The sequence below is a fragment of the Chiloscyllium punctatum genome, chromosome 8 (assembly GCF_047496795.1).
Source record: "Chiloscyllium punctatum isolate Juve2018m chromosome 8, sChiPun1.3, whole genome shotgun sequence".
NCBI lineage: Eukaryota > Metazoa > Chordata > Chondrichthyes > Orectolobiformes > Hemiscylliidae > Chiloscyllium > Chiloscyllium punctatum.
The window spans coordinates 94,385,819-94,412,005 of NC_092746.1; the positions used below are offsets into that span (position 1 = coordinate 94,385,819).

The 26,187-nt window shown below is 40.4% G+C and overlaps 1 protein-coding gene across 2 annotated transcripts in view; it reads right to left on the reverse strand.

The window, feature by feature from the left end:
* Nucleotides 1-5,822: 5,822 nt before the first annotated feature.
* Nucleotides 5,823-26,187, reverse strand: part of nrp1a (neuropilin 1a) — a 187,016-nt gene continuing 166,651 nt past the window's right edge. For both annotated transcript variants that reach the window (XM_072576110.1, XM_072576111.1), the window contains 5 exons: nucleotides 16,387-16,557; nucleotides 13,626-13,897; nucleotides 12,069-12,165; nucleotides 10,868-10,921; nucleotides 5,823-8,713 (listed from right to left, as the gene is read on the reverse strand). In XM_072576110.1, coding sequence (XP_072432211.1) covers nucleotides 8,436-8,713; nucleotides 10,868-10,921; nucleotides 12,069-12,165; nucleotides 13,626-13,897; nucleotides 16,387-16,557 — 872 coding nt within the window. In that variant the 3' untranslated portion in view covers nucleotides 5,823-8,435. The remainder of the gene's footprint in view (nucleotides 8,714-10,867; nucleotides 10,922-12,068; nucleotides 12,166-13,625; nucleotides 13,898-16,386; nucleotides 16,558-26,187) is intronic.

Genomic DNA, 26,187 nt, shown 5'->3' on the forward strand with positions numbered 1-26,187 from the left:
TTGCCAACCTCCAGTCTTCCGACACCTCACCTGTGACTATCGATGATACAAATATCTCAGCAAGAGGCCCAGCAATCACTTCTCTAGCTTCCCACAGAGTTCTAGGATGCAACATCTTTCCAATAGGTCCTGGGGATTTACCCACCTTTATGTGTTTCCAGACATCCAGCACTTCCTCCTCTGTAGTCTGGACATTTTTCAAATGTCACCATCTATTTCCCTACATTCTATCTCTTCCATGTCCTTTTCCACAGTAAATACTGATGCAAAATAGTTGTTTAGTATCTCCCCCATTTTCTGCAGCTCCACACAAAGGCCGCCTTGCTGATTTTTGAGAGATCCTATTCTCTCCCTAGTTACCCTTTTGTCCTTAATGTATTCATAAGAACCCTTTGGATTCTCCTTAACCCTATTTGCCAAAGCTATCTCATGTCCCCTTTGTGCCCTCCTAATTTCTCTCTTAAGTATACTCCTACTGCCTTTATACTCTTCTAAGGATTCATTTGATCTATCCTGTCTATACCTGACATATGCTTCCTTCTTTTTCTGAACCAAAACCTCAATTTCTTTCATCATCCAGCATTCCCTATACCTACCAGCCTTTCCTTTCACCCTGATAGGAATATACTTTCTCTGGACTCTCGTTATCTCATTTCTGAAGGATTCCGATTTTCCATCCATCCCTTTACCTACGAACGTCTGCACCAAATCAGCTTTTGAAAGTTCTTACCTAATACCATCAAAATTGGCCTTCCTCCAGTTTAGAACTTCAACTTTTACATCTGTTCCATCCTTTTCCATCACTATTTTAAAACTAATAGAATTGTATAGTTAAGGTAAGACTTCCCTACTGTTATACCCCAAACCCCTTGAAATAAGGGCCAACATTCCATTGGCCTTCCTGATTACCAGCTGCGTCTGTGTGCTAGCTTTCGGTGTTTTGTGCATTAGTATCCACAAGATCCTTTTTGTATTAAAGCTTCCTGTAGTGTTTCTCTGTTTAAACAATACTCTGTCCCTTTGTTTTCCCTTCCAAAATGAACAATTTCACATTTTCCCACATTATACTCCACTTGCCAACTTTTTGCCCACTTAACTATCAACCCCACTCAGTAAACAGTTTGTATCTCTTGCACAAACTGCCTTTCCACCTATGTTTGTGTTTTCTGCAAATTTGGCTGCAGTACATTCATTTCCTTCCTTATAGTTAATCACAAGGGAAATTGAAAACAAAAATAGGGAGATTATGCTTCACGTATTCAGGACATTGATAAGACTGCATCTGGAGCGCTGAGTACAGAACTGGTCTCCATATTTACGAAGGATGTTGATGTAATGGAAACAGTTCTGGGACGGTTTACTAGACTAATATCTGGCATGAACCTTATTAGGAATGGCTAGACAGACTATCCCGTTATCCTCTGGAGTTTAGCACAGTCAGAGGTGACTGAATTGAAACATCTGAGATCCTGAGAGGACTTAAATGGGTGGACATTGAAAGGGCATTTCTTCTTGTGGGACAATCTTCAACTGGGGTCATAGCTTAAAAATTAGTGGGTGTTTATTTAATTAGAGATGAGTCCTTGGAATTCTCTTCCTCAAAAGCTTATAGATGCAGAGGCTTTCAATATTTTAATGGCAGGAATAATTCTTGATTACCCAGAGGATGCATGTTATGTAGAAATTTGGAGTTGAGGTTAAAATTAGATCATCCATGATCTTCTTGAATGTGGTGCAGGCTGAAAGGGCTAAGTGGCCTATTCTTCTTCTTTATTCATGCATTCAAAAATGTAGGGGTTGTATATTGGTGAAAGGTTGGACAGGCTCGGCTTGTGTCTGCTGGGGTTTCGAAGAGCACAAGACAACTTGAATTGATCCTGAGGGGTTTTGACAGTTTAGACGTGGACTGAACGTTTGCTGTTGTAGAAGAATCTAGAATTAGGGGTTGCTGTTTCAAAATAAGGAGATGCCTTGTTAAAACAGATGAAGGGAATTTGTTTTCTCTCAAAGGTCATGAATCTTTAAAACTCTTCCTGAAAAGATTTGGAGACACCGGTGTTGGACTGGGGTGTACAGAGTTAAAAACCACACAACACCAGGTTATAGTCCAACAGGTTTAATTGGAAGCACACTAGCTTTTGGAGCGACGCTCTGAAAGCTAGTGTGCTTCCAATTAAACCTGTTGGACTATAACCTGGTGTTGTGTGATTTTTAACTTCCTGAAAAGAAGCAGTCTTTGAATATTTTTAAGGTGGAGGGAAGCAATTCTTGGCAAGTAATGGGTGGAACATTATCAGAAAAAGGTGCAAATGTGGATGAGTGGTTGCAAACAAATCGGTGATGATGTTACTATTGAATGGTGGAGCAGGCTCAAGGTGCCACGCAATCTACTCCTTCCTCATACATTTGTATATCAGGGCTTCAAAGATACCACATTCACTCAAATTCTGTCTTGAAGACAAGAAGAGGGGCCTTCATTTCCTCTCAAGGTCACCTCCTTTGTCTATGTTTGGACCAAGGCTATAACAAAGTCAGACATGGAATGGCCCTGGCAAAATCCAAACTGAGCATCAGTGAGCAGGTTGTTGTTGAGTAAGCACTGCTTGATAGCTCTGCAGTTGGACCTTTCTCTTGTCTTGCTGCTGATTGAGAGTAAATTGATTGGGTGGTAATTGGCCAGGTTGGATTTGCTCTGCATGGTGTGTATAGGACACACCTAGGAAATGTTTCATAGTATCAGTTGGCAACATTGTAATGGTTCTGGAACAGTGTGGCTAGTTGAACCACCAGCAAATCCCCTGGAGTACAAGCCTATAGTACGATTGTCGGACTGTTGTCAGAGCCTGCTACCTTTGCAGTATCCAGTGCATTCAGCCATCTCTTGATTTCATGTAGAGTAAGTTAAACTCACTGAAGGCTGGTGTTTGTGATACTAAGGATCTGAGGAAGAGACTGGGATGGATTGTTCACACATCAACATCTGGTTGATGCTAGATACACAAACGTCAGCCTTGACCTTTCTTCTCATGTGATAGTCTCCTCCCTAAGTAAGGATGGGGATATTTGTGAAGCCATCCTTTTCAGTGAGTCATCTAATTGTCCATCACCAACTCCTCACTGAATGTGGAACTGTTGAAGATTTTAGATTTGATCTGTTTGTTGTAATTGCTTATCCCTGTCCATCACTTGCTGTTTATGCAGTTTGACAAGTCCTGTATTGTAGCTTCACCAAATCAGTCCCAGATATTTAATAATGCCAAATGTTGCTCCTGACACATCCTCCTGCACTTTTTACTGATCCAAGGGTGATTCTGTGGCTTGGTAATAACGATGGAATGAGGGATTTTCAGGGCCATGTGGTTGCAGAATGTGTTTGAATGCATTTCTGCCATCAATAGCACTGCTTGAATACCGAGTTTTGAGGGGCTGACTTTGTTTGAAATATAGCTTATTTAGCATAGTGGTAGTGACACACAAAACAATGGAATATATCCTCAATGTGAAGATGGGGCTTGGTCTCCACAAGGTAAAACCAAGGATTGCAGATGCTGGAAACCAGAGTCTAGATTAGAGTGGTGCTGGAAAAGCACAGCAGGTCAGGAAGCATCGGAGGAGCAGGAAAATCGACGTTTCGGGTAAAAGCTGTTCATCAGGAATAGAGGCAGAGTGCCTGCAGGTTGGAGAGATGAATGGTCTCCACAAGGACTATGTGCTGCTCACCCTTAGCAATACTGCTATGACCAGGTGCACCTCTGGCAGGCAGATTGTTTAGAATAAGGTGGAGTACATATCTCCTTGTTGTTGGTTCCCTCACCATCTACCCAAGGCCTGTTCTTGCAGAGCTAGGTTTCAGTTACATTTGTGAGTGCTAGTGCCCTGCTGAGTCACCCAGTCAAAATACAGAAATTCAGTGCCCTTGCCACCCTCAGTACCACAGCAAGTGGTGTTCAATGCAAAGGAAAGGTCATTCATCAGTTGAATAAAGGTGGGGGGAGTAGGGTGGAGGACACAAATAGTAATAGTCAGCAGAAGGTTTCCTTGACCACATCTTAAACAATGCCATGAGACTTAATGAGTCAGGAATCATTACTGAGGCTTCCCAGGTCAACTCCATCTGATTGCATATCAATGTGTTACCCCCACTCTATTGTACTCTATGCTACTTTCTCCCCACCCCCACCCTCCTCTCATTTATCTCTCCACTCTGCAGGCACTCTGCCTCTATTCCTGATTAAGGGCTTTTGCCTGAAACAGCAAATTTCTTGCTCCTCAGATGCTGCCTGACCTGCTGTGCTTTTCAAGCACCACTCTAATCCAGAATCTGGTTTCCAGCATCTGCAGTCCTTGTTTTTACCTTGTTGATTTTAACCCTACTGTGGATCCTCTTGCAAATATGCCTGCCTTGAAGAAGTTTTCCTCCTCTCTCTACAAAAACTCAGGGAGTCTCTCTCCCACTGCAACTCCCAGGTCATTTCCTCTGCCCTGAAGCTCTTACTCTACGCCACCCTCCTCCCTGACCTATCACCGCCATCCCCACCCCCATTCACCTATTGTACTCTATGCTACTTTCTCCCCACCCCCACCCTGCTCTCATTTATCTCTCCACCCTTCAGGCTCTCTGCCTCTATTCCTGATGAAAGGCTTTTGCCCGAAACGTCGATTTTCCTGCACCTCGGATGCTGCCTGAACTGCTGTGCTTTTCCAGCACCACTCTAATCTAGAATCTGGTTTCCAGCATCTGCAGTCATTGTTTTTACCTAACACCTCTCATGGGTCTGCCTGTCTCTTGGGGCAGGGCATTCCCAGGGACTGTGGTGGTGTACCTGGGATATTGTGTGTAAGGTATGAGTCCTTGACTGTGACTACATCCAGCTGCTTCTTGACCAGTTTGTGGGACTACAATTAAATAGTTGGCTTGGTTACATCAGAGGGCAGTAAAGTGTCAATATCATTGCTGTGGGTCTGGAGTCACATCTAAGTTAGGCTGGCTAAGGCGAACAGAGTTTGTCTCTGAGTAGATGTTAATGAACCAGATGGATTTTTATAAAAAGGCTGTAACTTAGCAATTACTGTAACTGATGCACGTTATCATTACAGATTTATTTAGTTAACCAAGTTTAAATTTTCAGGCACATGATGCGATTTGAACTCCTGCCTCTGGATTGTCAGTCCTGGGGCCTCTGAATTATTCATCCAGTAACATAACCATAATGTTATAGTCATGTCAAATATTACACCAATCCAATATGGGATTTTGATCAACTTGGGCCTTTTTACATTGATGCTGCTCATAGAGGTGGTAACTGTGATAAGGGAGCTGTATGGACTGAAAACTGCTCTTCACAAGCTTGTGAGTTTAAAATCCTAGAATTAGAACTTAGAATAGTGCCTGGATTTTCATGGAGCCACCCTCTCCACTGCCTTGTGATCAATGGTTCAGATTAACACACCATTCACTGAGAACAAGGTAATGATTGACGGTTTATTTTTTCTGGCAGAACTGTTATCCAATTCTTCTCACATAAATCCAACCTGCAGCAAATTCACTTTCAGCTGCTACTTCTCATGGTCATCATCACCATTGGGAAGAAGATACCGAAACACATCAAACTATTTCACTCGAATACAGGATAATGTGGGGCATTATTCCATCAGCGAATAACTTTTTCGCTCTTTTGCTTGACAATCTAGCTATTGAGACATTTATCAGCTAGGATTAATCTCTAAACAGTCCAGGAAAGGTCCTTAGTTTAATTTACTTGCCAATTGTTTGAGATTTGCAGGACTGACATAGAAATAAAAGAAATAAAAAGCAGGAAAGCTGTTGTGAAAACCCTTCTGTTTAATACACAGCATAGAAATATATACATATCACAGATCTTCCTTTGATAAAATACAAACAAATATGAAAATTACAAAGAAAGAGAGGACTTTCAATTTCTCTTTAAGGTGGTTTCACTGTCTTAAATCCAAACTTTCACAGGGGTCTCTATTATTTTCATTAAGACCTCCAGACATTATTGCCCAATCTCGAGCAGGAAAGGCTTATGGTGAAGAGACAGCATTTTTATTGTTGCTTTTTTTACATTATGGAATATTACTTCAAACGTCATTGTTGGAATGTCTATTACTATTTGAAGGCTAATTGGTTTACATTTTCAATCCAACTCACTAGAAGTATTTATCTTACATTCCAGGTGACATTAAGTGCCTTCCATTTGAAAACTTTATGTCCAAATGCTTTGAAGTTGCTGTTCTAGATAAAACATAAATGATGTTCAATTTCTGGAATATCAATGGAAACTATTAGAGCCATTTCCTGTCCACTAACATGGTGGGATTTCTCATTAATTCAATGCTCCTTGCTACCTTTCTGTTCATCACAAATATTTCAGGCAGGGCTTTTACCAAGGGCTACTTTTGAGCCTTAAAGCTGTGTGACAGAAGCCTGTTTCAGTGATTCTCCATGTGCTAAGTTTTAGTTACACAATTCTAGGCAATTAAAGTGGTGACCAAGCACTTTCCCACTGGGACCCTTTTGACCATGTCATGGAGACTGAGTTAGCTGTCTCCTAATCGTTATGTCTTTGATTTCACTTACTGAACTGCAAGACAGGGAGAGACAGAGAGGAAACAGTATTGAACCCAGCTCTCAACATTCATTAGTCAGGTAAGTCATCAAAGGTGGGCCACATATATTGGGCGGCAAGTCTTATCATGTACCACATGGATTCCTAAACAGTTTTACAAATCCTACAGAATGCTATTTGAATACTGCTTTCAGTCATAAATAATACATTATTTTCTCCATATCATTTTTTTTATTTCCCCCATTAATCTCACTTTGGATCATGCCTTTCTCCCATTAAGGTAAGTTAACAGTACACAGTGACATATAATGTTAAAAACCTTCTTCAGCAATACAGCAGGAATCTCAGTATAAATTCAAATTGCAAGAATGCCATTTGCAATCACACAAGACAAAGTGACAAATTAGTCGTTTGAATCTGCAGTGTTCCATAATAACTTGTTTAAAAAGATACTGTTTGTTCCCGATTCTTTTAGCATCCAACGATGTTTTAGAAATTTAACACATTTAAGTACTGAGTTGTGGCACTATTAACGGCCTCATTGTTTATTGACAATTAATATAGCGACATCTCCCACTGCTCATCTGTTTTAGTGTGACTTAGTGTTACTGTTACATTACATGAACTCTGACCCTGTTAATGCCAGGAATTGCTAGTGTGGTGATTAGCACGGTGCTAATGGTCTATTCATGGAAATTATGGGACACTGCAGCTCATGAATAGACTGGACTCTGAGGTCCCACTACAACAAACCACAAATAGAGTACTGTAGGAAAAGATTAAATTTAATTAAATCTTTGGAAGGCAGTAGTCATAGATTTGAGTACAAGATACAACACAACAGTGTGAATTATCTAGGCTTCCTGTGTGTCAAGAATACAAACATTTTGAGTTAAGGCTATTTTTTTCTCTTCAGTTTCAAAGCAACGATTTACTCAAGCAATAATGCCAATAATTTTTTTTATAGGAAAAACAATCCAGAAGAGAAATTTTCACAGCGATACAAAACATGAAACAATACCATACAAGAAACGTCAACCATATAATTATAGATATCTTTAATAATTTTTCAATAACAAAACTTTTTTTTCTTTTTTTCTTTAAACTAATATTGCATAAACAGAAATAATGTAGAATCAAATCTGTCTCTAACACTGTCCTTTTAGCACACTCTCCTAACAGAGAAGGGGAAAAAAATCAACCTTGTAGCGCATATTTCAGTGCAAGCAATTGTAAATCCAGGCCACTGGCCTGAAGCCAATCACAATGTTATCAGCGTACAGACAGTTGCCCTGTGTAGCATGTTACCAAATCATATCATTTACTCTTGTTATAAATGTCACAGCACCCTCAGTGTCCAACGAGGCTAAATGCTAATTTTTCTCAAAATAGGAAGAAGGTGGGAAAAATCAATATACTGTATACTCAAAGTATAAAATCTGGACTAATATACAAAAACATAGGTTTTTAAAGCCCTTTGGAAACATATTTTATGAAGCTAAGTCATTATACAAATAGAATGATACAAATTTATAACTCTTTACAGAAAACGATAAATACTTGTAAAATGATCTTACTTGGTCTCAACACCAGCATTTGTTTATTTAAAACTTTAATTTAAAAATTAAAAAGCCAACTGTACATAATTCATTTTTTTTACATAGCATCCCGTTTGATTGCTTCATCAGTTGCTCCTGAGAAAAGCTTGGCTCAGTCACAGACCAGCATTATCCAGAGCTCTTCTTGTCTTTCCTAAGACAAACAATTATACAAAAAAAACTCAAAGAATTCCACAGTTTCAGACATTCTTCCACAGCCACTTTAAACCCCTCGACTGCTTCTTTCTCACGCCTCAGAGTATGAGTTCTGTGAGTTCAGTTTGTCCTTTTTCAGTTTCACTCCATCCACCAGTTCGAAATTGTAGCTCTCGAGAGCAGATAGATTCCTTTCAGCCAGTGCACTGTGCCAACAGGCACAGTATAGGACAACCCCGCAGATAGCCCCCAGAATGACACCCAATGCACTCATTGCTATGATCGTAATAAGGATAGGGTCAAGAGTCTTCAGTACATTTCCAGAATTCTCAAAAAAGGTTTTGTCAGTGGGATCTTCAGGGTTCACAGCTGAAATTAAAAACAACATGAATAAACATGGGGAAAAACTAGTCTTTTGTGTTATTCATAGAACTGTAGGCCATTCAGCCCATAGGTCCAGTACCACCATTCAATATGATATTATTGATCCTCTATCTCTGCACAGTCTGCTTCAAGGACTATCATACTGAGCTTCTAATTTAATCCTAAAATCCTGCATCTTTGTACCTAAGATGGCATCATAAGTGGTGACTTTGTAAACTATTCACTGCACTCATATGAGTAAATTTGACAGTAAACCTAATTCTACTTCTACTCCTGCTGTTTCTTCATATTCCTTGAGAAATCTACCCATTACTTTCTTGAATATATTCAGTGACTTGGCCTCCACAGCCTTATGTAGGTAGAGAATTCTACAGGGTCATCTTATTTCAGTCCGAAATGGTCTACCCTAAAAGCTGATACTGTGACCCTTTGTTCTAGACACAGCACCCTAGCTAAGGGAAATATCATCCCTGCATTCGCCCCTGTCAGAATTGCCGGTGAATCAATGTGGTCTCTCTCAATCTTTTGAACTCGAGTGAATAGAGGGCACATTAACTATATCTCTTCTCATACAACAAAGCTGTCACTCTGGTAATGCAAGTGGTGAACCTTTGCTGAACTCCCTATATGACAAATATATCTTTTCTTGAATAAGGAGGCCAAAACTGCACACAAAAAGATCAAACTATATGACAGATACAAAACAGGAGAATGGTATAGGATGGGAATGGTAATGGGAGGGAGGGTTTGTATGGGGGTGGTGAATGAGATGATAGATGGGCTAAATATACAAATTTCACTCTAATGTTTTGTGGGTCTCAGCTAGTGATAGTAAATTACATGGTTATATTTTTAGAGCATGGCAAAATACAACATTTCTGCAGGAAAGTGCTTCCCTATTTGTTATGTTTTTTTTGTGGTGATAAAGAGAAAGGATGACACTGTTATAACATGGACCACAACTCCTGTCAAGTACTTCGTGTCAAGGTCAATCTGGGCCATCTATGGCACAGGTTCAATGTAACATTCCTTCTGCTCCAGAAATGTGCTTTAAATACCAGTCACAAATGAGACACCCAATATTGTGTCATTGAAGTTGTTTTCATTTCCCACACCAACCTCATGTTTTGAGTGAGATACATATTAAAGCTGATTATTCAGAGAAAGTCCACACCCACTAAGTTGGGGCATTCCACAGCCAGCACAGACTGAATTCCAGAAACCAATCACAATCAATGTTTAATAGATCATTCTGGGCTGGATTTGAAACTGATTTTGCTCAGTCACTGAACATAGTCACACTGTAAGCTTAGGAACCGGACAAGGCTATTAAACCCTAACTGAGTCCATTTCAACTCTTCAATAACCATGGAAACTCTATCTTTTCCAATCATCTTCAACAATGTTTAAAGGGAAAGAAACTTCAAATACAAACTCAAGGAAATCTGCTCATCTTTGTTTATAATGTTCATTACACATAGCGATCAAATCAAATCCTCCCATAGATCCCAGAAGTGTCAGAATGATATCCAACCGTGGCATCCAAATACTGTCCAAAGAATGGTTTGTTTTGTTTTAAAACATTTTATTTCCAATCTTAACTTCAAACATTGTTCATATCATTTTTCTCAAAATTTCAACATTTTAAGAGTAACTAGTGAGCTGCCTTTAAACAAATCTGGATTTAAATGGAATTGTGCTACAGATTTCTTACTGTTGAATCAATTGGCAGAACAGGCTTGAGGGACTGAAGGATCTGCTCCTATTCCTATGATCCTTTATGGGATCATTAATTGAGGACAGCACTTGTACACACTTAACATGAAGCATAAAGATTTTCCTTTCACTTTCCCAGCACAATTGATTCTTTATGGCCAGTTGTGATATTTCCCTATCCAATTGGCTAACGTGCCTAAAGGTCTAAGATATGTTGTTGGATGTTTTTCAGGATTAATTTCCTATAACTAATGTTGAGGTTGACAAGCTAAAGAAAATGTAACTGGCCATGTGTTCAGGAACATTTAAAACCCCTTTTTTAAGCACCAGCGCAGATCTTCATCTTGCAATGCCTGTGGCTTTGGGTAATAAACACGTTAAAGTTCCGTTTCATTTGCTACACTCACTGATAAAGGGACTTACCAGTGGGAAAGATTGCTGCAGAACCATCCGAACCTGGAACGACATCCCTGGGAGCTATAGAAAGTTAAAAAATACCATCAGCATCAGCAATGTTTTCTGCAAGTTTTACGCTTTAGATTTCTTCTCTGCAGAGCCACCTTGTTAATATCTCTAATTAAATCCCATCTTAAATTAGATCTTACCCATTAGTGCAGATTGCTGATTTAGCAGCTAATTCTGAGCCAGTGGAGGGTACATACGTAGATTTTTTTTTAATGCAGTCTAAATAGAGTCTATCTTCTCATGGAGTCGACTCCATCAGTTTAATCTCCTGCATAAATATTCCCAGATCTACAAAGGTTAGCATTCAAAACTTCTCAACACTCATCTAGCCTCATAGTTAAATTATTCAAGTCAGGTTTACTGTTCCCCAGACTTGCATTCTTGCACCTAATAGCTGAGAATTGCAAAGTTCCAAACTACACTCAATCTCTTTAATCCTTTCTGATCTCAGCCAAATATCATGGAGAAGTTAATCAACAACATTATGTTTTTGTTGGGAGTCTGTTGTACCTGAACAGAGCACACAAAGCTTCCAGGGTCCAGTGGAATATTTTTTTCCCTATTAAGCCAAGTTTTGGTTTTACCAATGTTTCAGATAGCAAATGTCATTCTTGAACTATGGTGGGCGCATTAGATGGTTACAATGTAGAATTCTCCTTCTCAACCTCCCCTCTTCGCCCGAGCATGGTGATCCTCTGGTTAAACTGCCACCAGTCATTGCTGCCTAATGAAAGAGCAGCCCTAAGTTCCTGGAGGACTGGCGACTTTATTTTTTTACATGACAGGCTTTAGACTAATCAGGACTAAAAAGACAAAAGTGGAATTACTCTTCCTGCTACCTATGAACCACACTGAAGACGATTGTTGACAAATAAGACAGTGTGCAAGGTTACACTTTAGAAAGGCTGGAGAGTCTGAGAATGTGCTCTGACTTGGACCCTCTCGTGCAGTAGGCAGCTTCTTGGAAAATCCCGGAGTCACTGCGCACCAACTTATTTTTTTTACTGTAATTAGTGAGTGGAAAATTGAAATCTAGGCACCCATGATTGGTCAAAGTTGCCCAATAAGTACAAGGCTCAGTCAGTAGTGCATGGCCTGGCAGGGTTTTTACCTTCAGTCTCTGTACCAATCAGAAAGGCACATGTTGCACAAAACTTACCCATGCAATCGATCGCATTCCGGCTGCTCGCTATCTCCACATCATGCACTGCCACACCTCCCTGGATTCCTCTTCCAACCATTACTTCCAGGCCCACCTTTGAAAAAAAAACAAGCTTCTAGCCACCTGAGCAAAGCATCTATCATAGCCATCTCATCATAAATCGATTATTCTTTCAAAAATCAGAAGGTCAGAGTCAAACTAGTGTACATAATAATGGAAAACTCCAGTGAAATTTCATCCTGATTCCTGAAGGTGATCAGGTCAATAACATCTGGACAGCAATTTCATATTCCATGCTACATTATTCAAATCTTACTGGCGGTTTTCGAACAACCTGACACCTGGAACCATTTTGTTGGAAATCTCCTATTTCTCTACATATTTTTGTCCATGTTTCATTTTGTAGTTAGGCAAAAATGAGGACTGCAGATGCTGGAGATCAGAGTCTAGATTAGAGTGGTGCTGGAAAAGCACAGCAGGTCAGGCAGCATCCGAGGAGCAGGAAAATCGACGTTTTGGGCAAAAGCCCTTCATTCCTGATGAAAAGTTGATTTTCCTGCTCCTCGGATGCTGCCTGACCTGCTGTGCTTCATTTTTTAGTTCACTTGTTTTTTCAGTTAGGAAAGTTATCAACATCATACTGACTTTGGAATTTGTCCCACCTCTCCAGTGCTCTGATCAAACAACCACCTTCACTAATTCCCACTTGAAAATCACATTTTGATAAAATGAGCTCTGATATCTATGCTTCAATATTTGATGTGGACCATCCTTTCTCACAATCCTCCTTTTACTGTTATGGACCAGACCAGACCCCTTCAAAATGTTTGAAGAAGGTAGCCCCAACCCTAACATTTTCTTATTTTTAAGGCAAATATTAAGTGCCATGTTCCAGTTGCAATGCAATGGTCAAAATACTGGATATTAAGCAAAATACAATTCAGTTAAACATTGTCGTTAAAATACAACTAAAGAAAGAAGAATTCAGAATAACTTTACTGGAAAACTCAACAGAATGATAGAAGCAGTAACTAATACTAGTTAAGTGCTCCAATATAGTAACATCCCATCGGCAAAAAGGCAAAATCAGAAAAACAGATGAGAACCCTTTTGACTACAATGGAGAGGGGGAAAATTAGCTTTCACTTCTTCAAGCTTACAACAGCAAATGCTTTAAGTTAAATGTAAAAACTAAAATAAAACTAGAAATCCTGGCCTGTGAGAGCTGGCAACACCCATCCAGGCTGCTTTTATTGTTGCAACTTTTAAAAAAAAAGACACACAAACTATTTATTCCAGTGATTCTGGTCGACTGCCCACAATCTCTGTCTTACAACCTTTCTTCAAGAAAAACAAACAAGATAACCTCTTAAAGCCATAGCATCATCAAAACACCAATGACAACATCTCTAATTTTCTCCTTGTGACTTAAGAGATTTGAACTCTGGGTAGACACATGACTGAACTGGGTGCTGCTTTGGCGTGTTGAAAACAGTTAACTTCCATAAACAGTTTCAGTAACTGTGTCATATTGTAACAAACTCTTGGAGTTACCTGAGAGTTGTCTAGTGATCGAGGAAGGAGCACCCGACCTTCTTGCCAATGGTTGCCCTGCGATCCTCTGATGGTCCAAAGAACCTCAGGCTTTATATCAATGGATGGTTTTCTCTGAATCACATTTAAACTGCTGCTATGTGTGCCATGGATTTGGTACCAAAAGACCAGACAACGTCCCGAATGGATGGGCAACAGTTGAGGGCTCCAGAGTCGGGCAACTTGTCCTTCTTTTTGCCCAATTATTTCAGTATAAATAAAATGGTCTTTCCCTGCAAGGACAAGAAAATGTTAAATCCTTCAAACATGTTTCAGTTGTCATGCACAAATACAGAACAGGAGAAAGTCAATTCCATTACTTCCAGTTGTGGGCATAATTTCTCCCACTAGCTACCATTCAACGTCTTGATCAGATGTTCTATCTGCTCCCTGATCTTTAAATCTCCATGACTCTGAACAACTATTGACTTCCAATTGTTCACTGCTCAAAGCTTGTCACAGAGAACATTTCCTCCTTCTCCAGCTCAGCTGTACAGATCAAATGTGAAGCATTTGATCATCTCAATCTGTAACTATTTCTAGAACTATCGTTGCTACTCCTGAAGAGATAACTTGCATGGTGTTGGCTTGTATCCTAGTTAAACCTCACCTAAGCTCTACAAACCTTCCAGGGACACTGCTAGTTGGTAGTGAGCAATTTCACAACTATCGATGGTGTACTGATGAAAATCCAGACAATGCAAGAAGCCAGATTTGACAGAACACCAATATTTGGTAAAATTTAGAGGTAAATATTTGGAGGAGATGACAGAGATAGGGAGTGGGATTGGTAAATAAGGATACGAATTTTGCAATTGAGTTATGCTGGATTGGGAGCCAGTGGATTGGGAATCTGCATCACAATCATCTCAATCTGTAACTATTTCTAGAACTATCACTGCTAATCCTGTTGAGATAACTTGCATGGTGTTGGTCTGTATCCTAGTTAAACTTCATCCAGGCTCTACAAGCCTTCCAGGGACACTGCTAGTTGGTAGTGAGCAATTTCACAACTATCGATGGTGTACTGATGAAAATCCAGACAATGCAAGAAGCCAGATTTGACAGAACACCAATATTTGGTAAAATTTGGAGGTAAATATTTGGAGGAGATGACAGAGATAGGGAGTGGGATTGGTAAATAAGGATGCGAATTTTGCAATTGAGTTATGCTGGATTGGGAGCCAGTGGATTGGGAATCTGCATCACAATCATCTCAATCTGTAACTATTTCTAGAACTATCACTGCTAATCCTGTTGAGATAACTTGCATGGTGTTGGTCTGTATCCTAGTTAAACTTCATCCAGGCTCTACAAGCCTTCCAGGGACACTGCTGGTTGGTAATGAGCAATTTCACTCATGAACCAGGGACATTGTGTGTTCCAATCACTTTCCCAAGTAAGACAGCTAACGCAGCATGGAGTGTAGATTAAACCTGACAGCTTCATCTGTATGAACTAGCCAGTCATTTACCCAGTTGAAACACTGAAATAGCTATTTCGCAGTCCAATGCTGAATGTTTTTCAAAATTAAAAGAATCTTCACCTTGCAGCAAACAGCCAGTTGGAAATCAGCAGTCATCCCAATTTGGATCTTTTGAATGTGAATGTTCCCATTTTAAAATAAAGCATATTGTGTCTCAGGTAAGTATCAGTTCTGATTGATCAAGAGTCACATAAGTATCTAATCACAAACAAAAGCAAAGTACTGTGGCTGCTGGAAATCCAATGGAAAACAAGGAAGTGTTGGAGAAAGTCAGAAGGTCCGATAACCTCTGTAGGGAGCAAAACAGAGCTAATGGCTCGAATCCAGCTTAACTCTTCTTCAGGTTCTGAAGAAGATGCTTCACACTTGCTTCCATGACTGCTGTGTTTTTCCAGTGCTTTCAGTTTTAGTTAAGGTATCTCATAGAGTCTCCAAACATCAGTTCACACTCTATCATCTCCTTTGTCTAAGCAACGGGCAGCAATATGCATTCAAATAGCATCTTGAATAAGACATTTCACAAAAATGTTACCAAATAAAATTTGATACAGAGTCACTTATGATGATATTGGAACCAAATGCCTGGTCGACAAGGTGAAATTTAAGGAGTTTCTTAAATGAGAGAGGTGAAGTGGAGACATGAAGTGAGTTACTGTGGGATTCAAAGAGTCTAGAGTGCTGAAGGTGTGCCAATGAAAGTCCAGACAAAGCAAGAGGCCAGATTTGAAAGAAAACCAATATTTGGTAAAGTTATAGGGTTGGAGAAGATGATAGAGATAGGGACAGGAATTGGTAAATAAGGATGCTAATTTTGCAGTTGAGTTTATGCTGGATTGGGAGCCAATGTAGCTGAACTGCATCACATGGACTGCGGCTTTTCAGGAAGGTAGCTCACCATTATCTTCAGGAGGTCAAGAATGGGACAACAAATACTGACTTTGCTCGCAAAGTTCACATCCCCCAGTGAACAAAAAGCACTGAATGGAACTGACTGCAAGTGAGGACATGCACAGGAGAACTTTGGAAGAATTCAAGTTTATTCAGGATGGAAAGTGAGAAGCCAGCCAGGGGAGCATTAGAATGATCACATCAGTGGTGTCAAGGACATGGATAAGAGTTTCAGCAGCAGATGAACTGAGACAGTGCTGAAGATTATCTGAAGGCAGTTTTCCAGTAGTGAAATAAATTGATGTTGAATGGAACATGAAGCTCAGAGCATCACCTCACAAGTCTTACCCATTGTATAATTCCCTGCTGGTCCTGTATTAGAGGATTCTCCTTTCCCTGTATGTACTTTCCATAGAAAGTCTGCAGATTTATCAAGGTGCCAATCACAGAAACTCTTCAGGGCTATACTCCCAAACTTGCAGTTGAATCCAGGCACCTCGTCAAAGGGAGAGAAGACAGCTGCAACACAAACAGACCATGCAGTTGAAGACAGTGAGTACACACCAATGTATATAGTCAAGCAGTGAGGAGGTCCCCAGTTAGTTGATTTTTCATTCATGTTCAATATTACACAGTCATCTTTGAATCCCAGCAGTCATCGACCTGATTTTATAAATATAATTCAGTCAAGACGTGCAAGATTTCTGCCTACTCGCACAGAGGAGGCTGCATGACTTTAATGTCAAGTGTAACTATGGCAACCACAAATACTTTGCAACACCAATTCAGTGTTATAGATTTTCAGTGCCACTATGTTGTTTTTCTCATAGAAGTTTTAACTTGCCTTGTCCTTCTTATCAGAGAATGATAATGGTGCAGCAAGAAGCCTTTTGCCTATCATGCCTGCACTAGTTCTATTCCCCAGTGCCAATCTTGTGGGTGTTTGTCCCCCCATGTCTTTGTATACTATTATTATCACAAAAACCATCCAATGCCCTCTTGAATGCCTCAATTGCTCCACCACATTTCCAGACACAAGCCACCATCTCTCTGAGATGTCAGTGAGTTATTTCCAATTGTTCCCTCTGTGACTCGGACAGAAGAGACAGTGCAGATTAATCCCAGTCTTGAACAGATGGAGGCTCATGGTAAATGGCACAATTTTAGTCAAATGCTGCATTACGTTGCAACCTAAAAATCAACATTCAATTCAGGATAATGTGGCTGCCATTTTAAAAACATCCTGCATGTGTTGTGCACTCAATGATTAAACAAAAATGTGGGGGCAGGAAGAACAACAAGAGACAATAAAATAGGAAAATAGCCGGGGAGGGCAAGAGACTGGAATGGCTTGTCAACAAATTGTTGGTGATGGGAGAATAGTTTAACAAACAGTTAACAAAAGATACGGTATCCTGGCCATTGTTAATAGAGAAGATAGTTAAATCTTAATTTCCAATATGGCTTGCATTGGGTTCAGAAGCAAAGTTAAAATTCAGAAAACCTGAAACAGAAACTGAGCCCAACTCCTTCTAATTTTTTTGGAGGTGAGGTGATAGGAGGGAACCAAACAGCTCACAATAGGAGGACTGGCCATTTAAATAATATAATGTAAGTATGCACTTTTCTTTCAACCACCATTCTAACTCCATGTTTACACAACTTCATGATGTTTACACAATTTTAAATGTCTCATGAAACCTGGCAGATGAAAGGAGGTGGTGGGGTTGCATTTGTGAGGAAAGTGGAATGGGAGAAGGAATGTTTCCTTCAGACCCAGGGTCTAGCTGCTTCTCTTGACCCAGGACCCTGTGGTCATCCCTGAATCACCTCCCCCTCACCTCTCATGGCAACAACTTCCCTGCAAATGGGGTGTCCCTTTACTACGACCTCTGCCGTGACCTGCCCTGTCCAACGGGAACATGGTCTCCCGCAACCCCAATGACCATCCTCCAACCATCTCTGCCACCAGTGCCCCACGCCCATACTCCCACCCGACCAGCAACTAATCTTCCGGTTTCCAGGACAAAATAGTCACAGATGTAGAATCTCTCAACTGATCAGCATGCAGGCAGGAAACTGACAGTGAAAAATAGCGCAATGTTTAAAAACGAAACCACACTTCTCAGTTTTCCAACTGCAAAACAGTCACCCTGCATCACCCCGGTGCCTGACTCTCACCCCTGCTTCCTCCCCGCTTTCCAACCATATTCCAGGCCACAAAAGTCAAGAAGCAATACGATAAAACTCCAGTTCCATAAGATCATAAGACCATAAGACATAGGAGTGGGAGTAAGACTATTCAGCCCATTGAGTCCATGCCACCATTTAATCATGGCTGATGGGCATTTCAATTCCATTTACCCGCACTCTCCCTGTAGCCCTTAATTCCTTGTGAGATCTAGAATTTATCAATCCCTGCCATGAAGACATTTAACATCCCGGCCTCCACTGCGCTCTATGGCAATGAATTCCACAGGCCTACCACTCTCTGGCTGAGGAAATGTCTCATTTCTGCTATAAATTGACCTCCTCTAATTCTAAGGCTGTGCCCCTGGGTCCTAGTCTCCCCGCCTAACAGAAACAACTTCCCAGCATCCACCCTTTCTAAGCCATGCATTATCTTGTAAATTTCTATTTGTTCACCCCTCAACCTTCTAAACTCTATTGAATACAATCCCAGCATCCTCAGCCGTTTATCGTATGTTAGGCCTAACAGGGATCTGTGTGAATCTCTGCTGGACACGGTCCAGTGTCAGTATGTCCTTCCTGAGGTGTGGGGCCCATAATTGGATGCGGTATTCTAAATGGGGCCTAACTGGAGCTTTATAAAGTCTCAGAAGCCAGATAGAAAACTGCATCCCAATCTGGGCACTAGACTTCAGTAAGGACGTGAAAGGTTTTGAAGAGAACGTAGAAGAGATTGATTAGAATGATTCCAGGGACAAGGGATTACAGTTACATAGATCGAAGAGAGAAGTTGAAGTCATTCTCCTTCAGGCAAAAAGTTGCCAAGAGAGGACACTTGGTAAGATTCACTAAAATTGTGAAAAATTTAGATTGAGTAAATAAAACGAAACTGATTGCAGTGACAGAGAAGTTGATAACCAGAGGGCAGGGATGTAAGGTGATTAGCCAAGGAACTTGAGGCAATATGAGAAAAAGCTTGTCTAAGCAACAAGTGGTTAGGATTTAGGATATGTTGCCTGTTGGATGTTGGACATAAATTCAAATGCCAGCCTAAAAAGGAAATGATAAATATTGGAAGGAGAAATAAAAAATGAAGGGCTCTGAAGGCAATGGGACTAACTGGTTTGCTCTTCGACAGAGCTAGCACAAACTTAATTGGCCAAATGGCTTCCTTTTGTGCTACACTATTCTATGAATCCATATTGCATAATCAACAAAATCCTTCTGCCATGATTTTAAAAAACCTGTAATGAGGCCAGGGAATAACTATTTTTCTTCAACTGTTTATCAAATTGCCTCTTAAGAGGTGATGACTGACTAGTTTCCAATTTCACTGACATTAATACATTCCAGATTCTAATAACCAGTTGTGTGAAACAAGAAAAAAATATACAAACCTCTCTCTTAAAGCTTTTAGTGGTAATTCTGATTTATGTCCCTGCATTGCTGATTTACTGATCAGTGGGAAAAATGCTTTCACTTTTTATGTTCAGACCCTGTCAAAACTTTGATTAGATCTCCCTTGACCTTCTCTCCTTCAGTGATTGCAGCACCTCGCAGTCTCTCAGGGCTGTCAATAGTACAGTGAAAGGATGGCTTGACAGTTTCCTGTAGCATAGACTCATAAATCTAAACCAATTTGCTAAGGGACCACCGAGAAAATGGTCCCTGTAAAGACTGTGACGAGAATTCCTTTGGCCAGCCTGGGTAGCAATGTCATACACTATTCAGCGTTACTTGCAAATTTACAGCTACGTCCTTTGTGATTTAGAAATAAGATTACTGAGGGGAAGAATTATTTTTCAATTCGTTCATGGGATGAGGGCATCACTGGCTAGGCCAGCATTTATTCCCATCCCTAATTGTCCAGAGGGCAGCTAAGAATCAACTACATTGCTGAGAGTCTGGAGTCACATGTAGATCAAACCAGGTAAGGGTAGCAGTTTCCTTCTGTAAAGGACATTAGTGAATCAGATGGCTTTTTCCTGATCATGGATTCATGGTCATCATTAGACTATTAATTCCAGATGCTTTAAAAATGAATTCAAGTTTCACCATCTGACTGGGAACCCAGGTCCCCAGAACATTACCTGGGTCTCTGGATTAATAGTCCAGTGATAATAACACTAGGCTATTGGCTCTCCCCAGGGTAGCAATGAAAATATCAAGACTTGCTGAACTGACTCTATCAATTTGTGGCCTCCTGTTGCGCCACAAATCTTACTAAGGCATTCTCATAGTTGTTTGCCAATTAGGCCCAATGAGTAGATATGGACTGGGAGGACTGGACTAATTTGAGGCTTGTATTTAATTGAAATAGAACTGGCAGCTCGCCTGCTCGACATGGGCATCTTGATGTGGCTCATTGGATTTGTGTCAGTGCAACACAATGTGACCTTGAATAGCAAAGGAGGTAGGGGCTGGGTGGGAGAATGCAGTGAAGGAGGGCTGGGGTGGAAGGTGAATGTTGATCACAGTCGTCATGATGTTGGGGAGAGCAGCGCTCAGTGATGATTGGAGCTGGAATAGTCACAATCCAGTTTTTTAACAGTATGATCCCATTCACCATTATCCCTGAAAAACAGATATTTATAACTTAACATCATGGCCCACTACATATTAGCTATCAAAGCAAATGATCTTCCCAGTAAACTGCAAATAAACTTAAAAGCAGTTGGCAGTGGGTGGTTCAGTGGTTTGCACTACTGCCTCACAGCACCAGGGAGCTGGTTTCAATTCCAGGCATTGGCATCTGTCTGTGTAGAGTTTGCATATTCTCATATCTCCGTGGGTTTCCTCAGGTTTCCTCCCACAGTCTAAAGATGTGTAAGTTAGGTGGATGGGCCATGCTGAATTGTCTGTAGTGTCCAGGGACATACAGGCTAGAGCGATTGGCCATGCTAAATATGGGAATAGCTTTGGTTGTCTGGGTGGGATGCTGTTTGGACAGCTGGTCTGGACTCAAAGGGCCAAACGGTCTCTTTCTGCACAGTAGGGACTCAATGAGTCACTGAGCTCGTGCAGGAGATAGGACAATGCCACAGCATTTAGAGTGGGTGATATTTTGGCAAGGACATCAACAATAAGTTTACCACATTAATATTAAGACCTATACCCAGTCACACAGTATCTTGACTGGCAACTGTATCATCATTCCTTCACTGTCACTGGAATTCTCTCTCACAGTACCCTGGGTCTACCTATAGCATACTGCAAGTGGGTCAAGAGGGCAGCTCAGCCCACCTTCTCAAGGACTACGGCAGGAAACCAGAGGAAACCCATACAGATATGGGGAGAACATGCAAAGCCTACACAGACAGTTGCCCAAGTTTGGAATGGGTAATAGATGTTGACCAGCCAACAACACCCATGTCCGTTAAATGAATGAAGAAAGAAAGAACTCTCTCAATTCCTGCTGTGTGGAAGGAGTAATTTGTAACCAGCTGCCTGTCTTTCCTTAAACTGCTTACCAGTCAGACTGTCTCCATAATCTCAAGATGATTAATTTATTTCACTCAATGAAATATTACTCCTCTAGAAAGCTGCTGGTAAAAATTACCAGAAATTTCTGGAAACATATGTAATATTAGAGATGTATTTAACTTAAAAGGCATTAAATAAATTTCCATCAGAAGCTGTCAACTGCGAAACAATTTAGTGTTTATTCACCTCCCACTTCAAGCTACTAAAAAGTGTAGAAGAATCTTTGGGAGCGTCTGCATTTTAATAGATTTTTCCTTAAACGTGATAGATTATTTTAATGCACTGTTAATATAATATTAAGGTTGACCTATATAAAAATCAATTTGGAAGTTAGACGTTTTTAAGTATTTTACATGTAACTTCATATATTACTAGTCAATATATATTTCAGTGACATTCCTATTTGGAAACCTATTAAGTACCATCTCTTTCAGACATGATAGAACAATTAGAAAGGAATCTCTTCGAGAACTAGATTTGCTACTGCAGCTTGGATTCTTCTCAGTTGGCCAGAGATTACAGTGTGAAAAAGTCTGTGAATGGGCCAGGTAGTCCTTGTTGGGGAAGCTGTGGGAATCTTTGTGGTATCTTTGTGTTTTGGCTGACAAAACATACATAATCAGTAGTCCCCACGTCTTGGATATTGCCTAATGACACCAAATGTCTCTGGAGTAAGAAACAATAGAAATTCTCCCAGGATCCTTTGCCAATACAACCCATGACCACTTCCATCTAGAAGGACAAGGGTGGCAGATACATGGGAACACCGCCACCTGCAAGTTTCCCTGTAAATCACTCACCATCCTGACTTGGAAACACATCACCATTTCGTGTCTACTGACACCAAATGGACTGTAGCAGGTCAAGAAGGTAGCTTTCCAAAGGTAATTAAGAATGGGCAGTCACTGCTCCATATCCCCTGATCGAATGTAAAAAGGTCTGGGACACCACATTCCCAAACAACTTGCCTTTCAAATATTTTTGGATGGGAATCCCCTGGAAGTGTTGGCGTATTCCTGATTGTGCCCTGGCCTAGCTTCCAAAGGACGTTAGCTACCCAAAAGATAACAATGCTGCCATGGCAAACATTGTTTTCATTGGTATACTGTGCGGATAAGTCAACAAACACAGAAATCCGATGACAGAAAGACAGAAATGTAATGACCTCCTGACCCTGGGAGCCCAGTAGGGGAGCCGTCGGATCCCAGGGCTGTAGTTTGTAAACTTAAGCCCCGTCTGGTGAGAGTGTCAGGCAAACAAGAGCTCTGTGATTTTCTCACTTGTTTCATTTGGAGATTCTTAACAAACTGATAGGTTTTGTGCATCAGAGAAAATAAAACGAACCGTGAAATATATCAGACTGCTCAATGCATCAACAGTTGAGGGCTCAGGATTTTTCTTAACTTTTAACCAAAGTATTCGGTATATCCACCCATCTATGATACTTAGGAAGTGCCAATCTCCCCTGGGGAACATGCTGCTCAGTGGAATTGGAGCACTATTTAAAATGTTCCTCCCTGCCTTAAATAGAAGGCAGAAGAATATCACACATACCTGTGAATTGTGCGCCTGCTATATCACAGATGCTAATTTCTAGGTTTACATATTTTGGCACAAAGGATATTTTCAACTCTCAATTATAGTCGTCATCAACACTTTTGAAGAAAATTACCATGATAATTGGGTAATTTATATTCAAAAATAACTACTAATTGAAGGCTTGAGACTTTTCTATTAGTAATGTGCTGAGAATTGCTTGTATTTTGTTTAAACCCACCCCTGTCGTTTGGGAACGGAGCTCTCTGCCACTTGTTTTCTATGTGTGTACACTTGGGGGCAGTGGAGAGCTGAAATACAGGTCACTGTCTCAGGTTCCTGTTGACACAATTGACTTGAGGTCACACTAGCACTTTTCAATAAGCGGATGTTTCTTGAAGTGAAACAAGGAACTAGACATATGGGGCAGACTATTTTGCATTACTGGTAAGCCTTATTGAAACTTGAAAGTGCCTCGAGTGATGCTTTTATCTCACAACCACAGAGGTGCTGTTTCTGGCACAACAGAATTTAAAAAAATAATTTGCAGAACATTGCACCACGCTGAAAATTAGTCCCTTAAATACAGTGATACACTGACTTGCAGCTATTCAGATTTTCACTTCACAAAGTTCTGTTCAGGCAGTCACTGACCTCCTGTCACAAGCATAGCCTCTGTACTTGTTGGTCCAAGCCACTTTCAGAGACTGCAAAACCTCCTGACCATGACCTGACCCAACATGTGAAGCCGAATAGTTCATATTGCAGCTCTTTGAAAATAACTCACCACCCCCACCCAACCCATCAAAAGGTCACCTCTGGACAACATTGGGGTCATCAGCTGCATGCATTTTTGGTGAATGACTTACTTTCAGGCTGAGTCTCTGAATTTGCAGACGATTGAAGGAACAGTTTAAACTTGGTCAACTATTACTTTATTGCATTTCTAGGTTTAGGCATAGAATGGGGGATGCACCGAAAAATATATCATCATTGTAATACTGCATTCAGCAGCAGGCTCTACACATACTGCAGAATGAGCTCTTTTGATACCCATGTAATAACTGCAGTCACATTTTGCACTGGACCATGTCAGGATTAAAGCTGAAACTGCCTCAAGGCTCACTGATACACTTTTCATGTGCTGGCTTCATTTATTAAGAGAGTATTGGATACTCTGACTTTCAAGCACATTCTCTATATTACAGTCACAAAAACAGAAATTGCTGGAAAAACTCAGCAGGTCTGGCAGGATTGTGCAGAGAACTCAGAGTTAATGTTTCGGGTCCAGTGACTCCTCTTCAGAATAGGTCTGTAAAAGGGTCACTGGACCCAGAACATTAATTCTGAACTCTCTCCACAGTCCTGTAACTCCTGTTTTTGTTTCTGATTTCCAGCATCCACAGGTCTTTCAGTATTTTTTGCTCATTATCGTGGTACTACTTTAGCAAAGTGGACAAGGATTTATGTTCCAAAGGAATTACTGCAGGGTTTAGACAGACAATCAATTTCTTCCGCTGTACACTTTAGGGTTGAAATGACCATGCTAACCAATGTATAAATGCATCCGTTTAAATGTCTGCATCCAAAAACACATTAACCTGCTTGAAGGCATTTATAACTAATAGTGCAGCGCATCTCAATTGATAGCTGTTAAGATCTATACATGTCCTTTATAAAGCTGTTCAATGAATTCCCATCAGCAGCTAAGAGAAGAACATCAGAAGCCTAACCATCAACCCAGCTTGGACCTTGACCTTATCATGCTCCCTATTAGACTTTAAACTCTCAAAACAAATCTAGTGAATGTACTTATTAAACTTTTCACGTAACAGGAGGAACATGACATTTTAAACTTGATTGAATCTGCCGATAGAACTCTGAAGTAAATGGAATAACATAAAGCATGATGCCTCCTCCCCACACAGCAACTTGTATCTCTAAACACAATACTGCAGGCAACTTCTTGGCACTGTGTGTTTGAGGTCCTCAACATTGCCAAGGGAGGTATCAATTGGTCTTGTTTGTATAGTATAGATGGGCAATAAAATAAGTTTATTTTATTTGTCTCTTTACTCCTTTGAAAAATATAGCTAAAAGTCGCTTACATTTGCCAAGAAGTCTCATCCAATTTGGAGAAGAAAACGATTCTGCTTGTCACTGCTGGACAAATTTCTTTTTAAAAAGATTTCTGGAATCGACTTTCGCCATCTTTTCGAATACAGAGTTTCAGATTCCTGACAGTGCTGAATTAGAAAGATTCTCATCTTTTCTTCACGTCTTCTGTAAGTCTGTGTTCACCTGCCGGAGGGAATAGTTTTTCTCTATCTTTTCCATCAACTTGAACACCACTATTTAATCACTTCATCACTGTCTGTGTTGAGAACAGAATAGTCTGTACCTTCCCATCCTCACCTCATCACTGCAAACATCTTCCTGGGTTTTTGCATTTATTCTGAAGTGTGGTGTTCGGAATTATTCACAATACTCCAGCTGAGACCTAACTACTGACTCAAAAAGTTTGATGATTATCTGTGAAATATCACCCCCAAATGCATGAGGTCTTATCTTGTGAGGCACCTAATCAAATATCTTTTGGAAATCTAAATACACTATGTCCACAAGTTCCCCTTGATCATTTAAAACTAAGTTAAACTGTGTTTTCTGGACCCTTTCTTTTCCTCTTTGTAAGCACAGTTCTGTTTCCAATCCTGTCCATGAACACAAAACCATATTTGCACTGATTTTAATGACAAACAGCCAGTGCAGGCCTATTAATAAAATGAAATGATGGCATCACCCAACTTTAGATAAATGGAATACAGTTATTAGATTTACAATTTGGATTAGGCAGCAGCACCGTTACAGATGAAAACTATAAAGAAAGCTCATTTCAAATCGTCAAAAACTGGTCCTAGTTCTGAAGGGAATTTGAAAGAT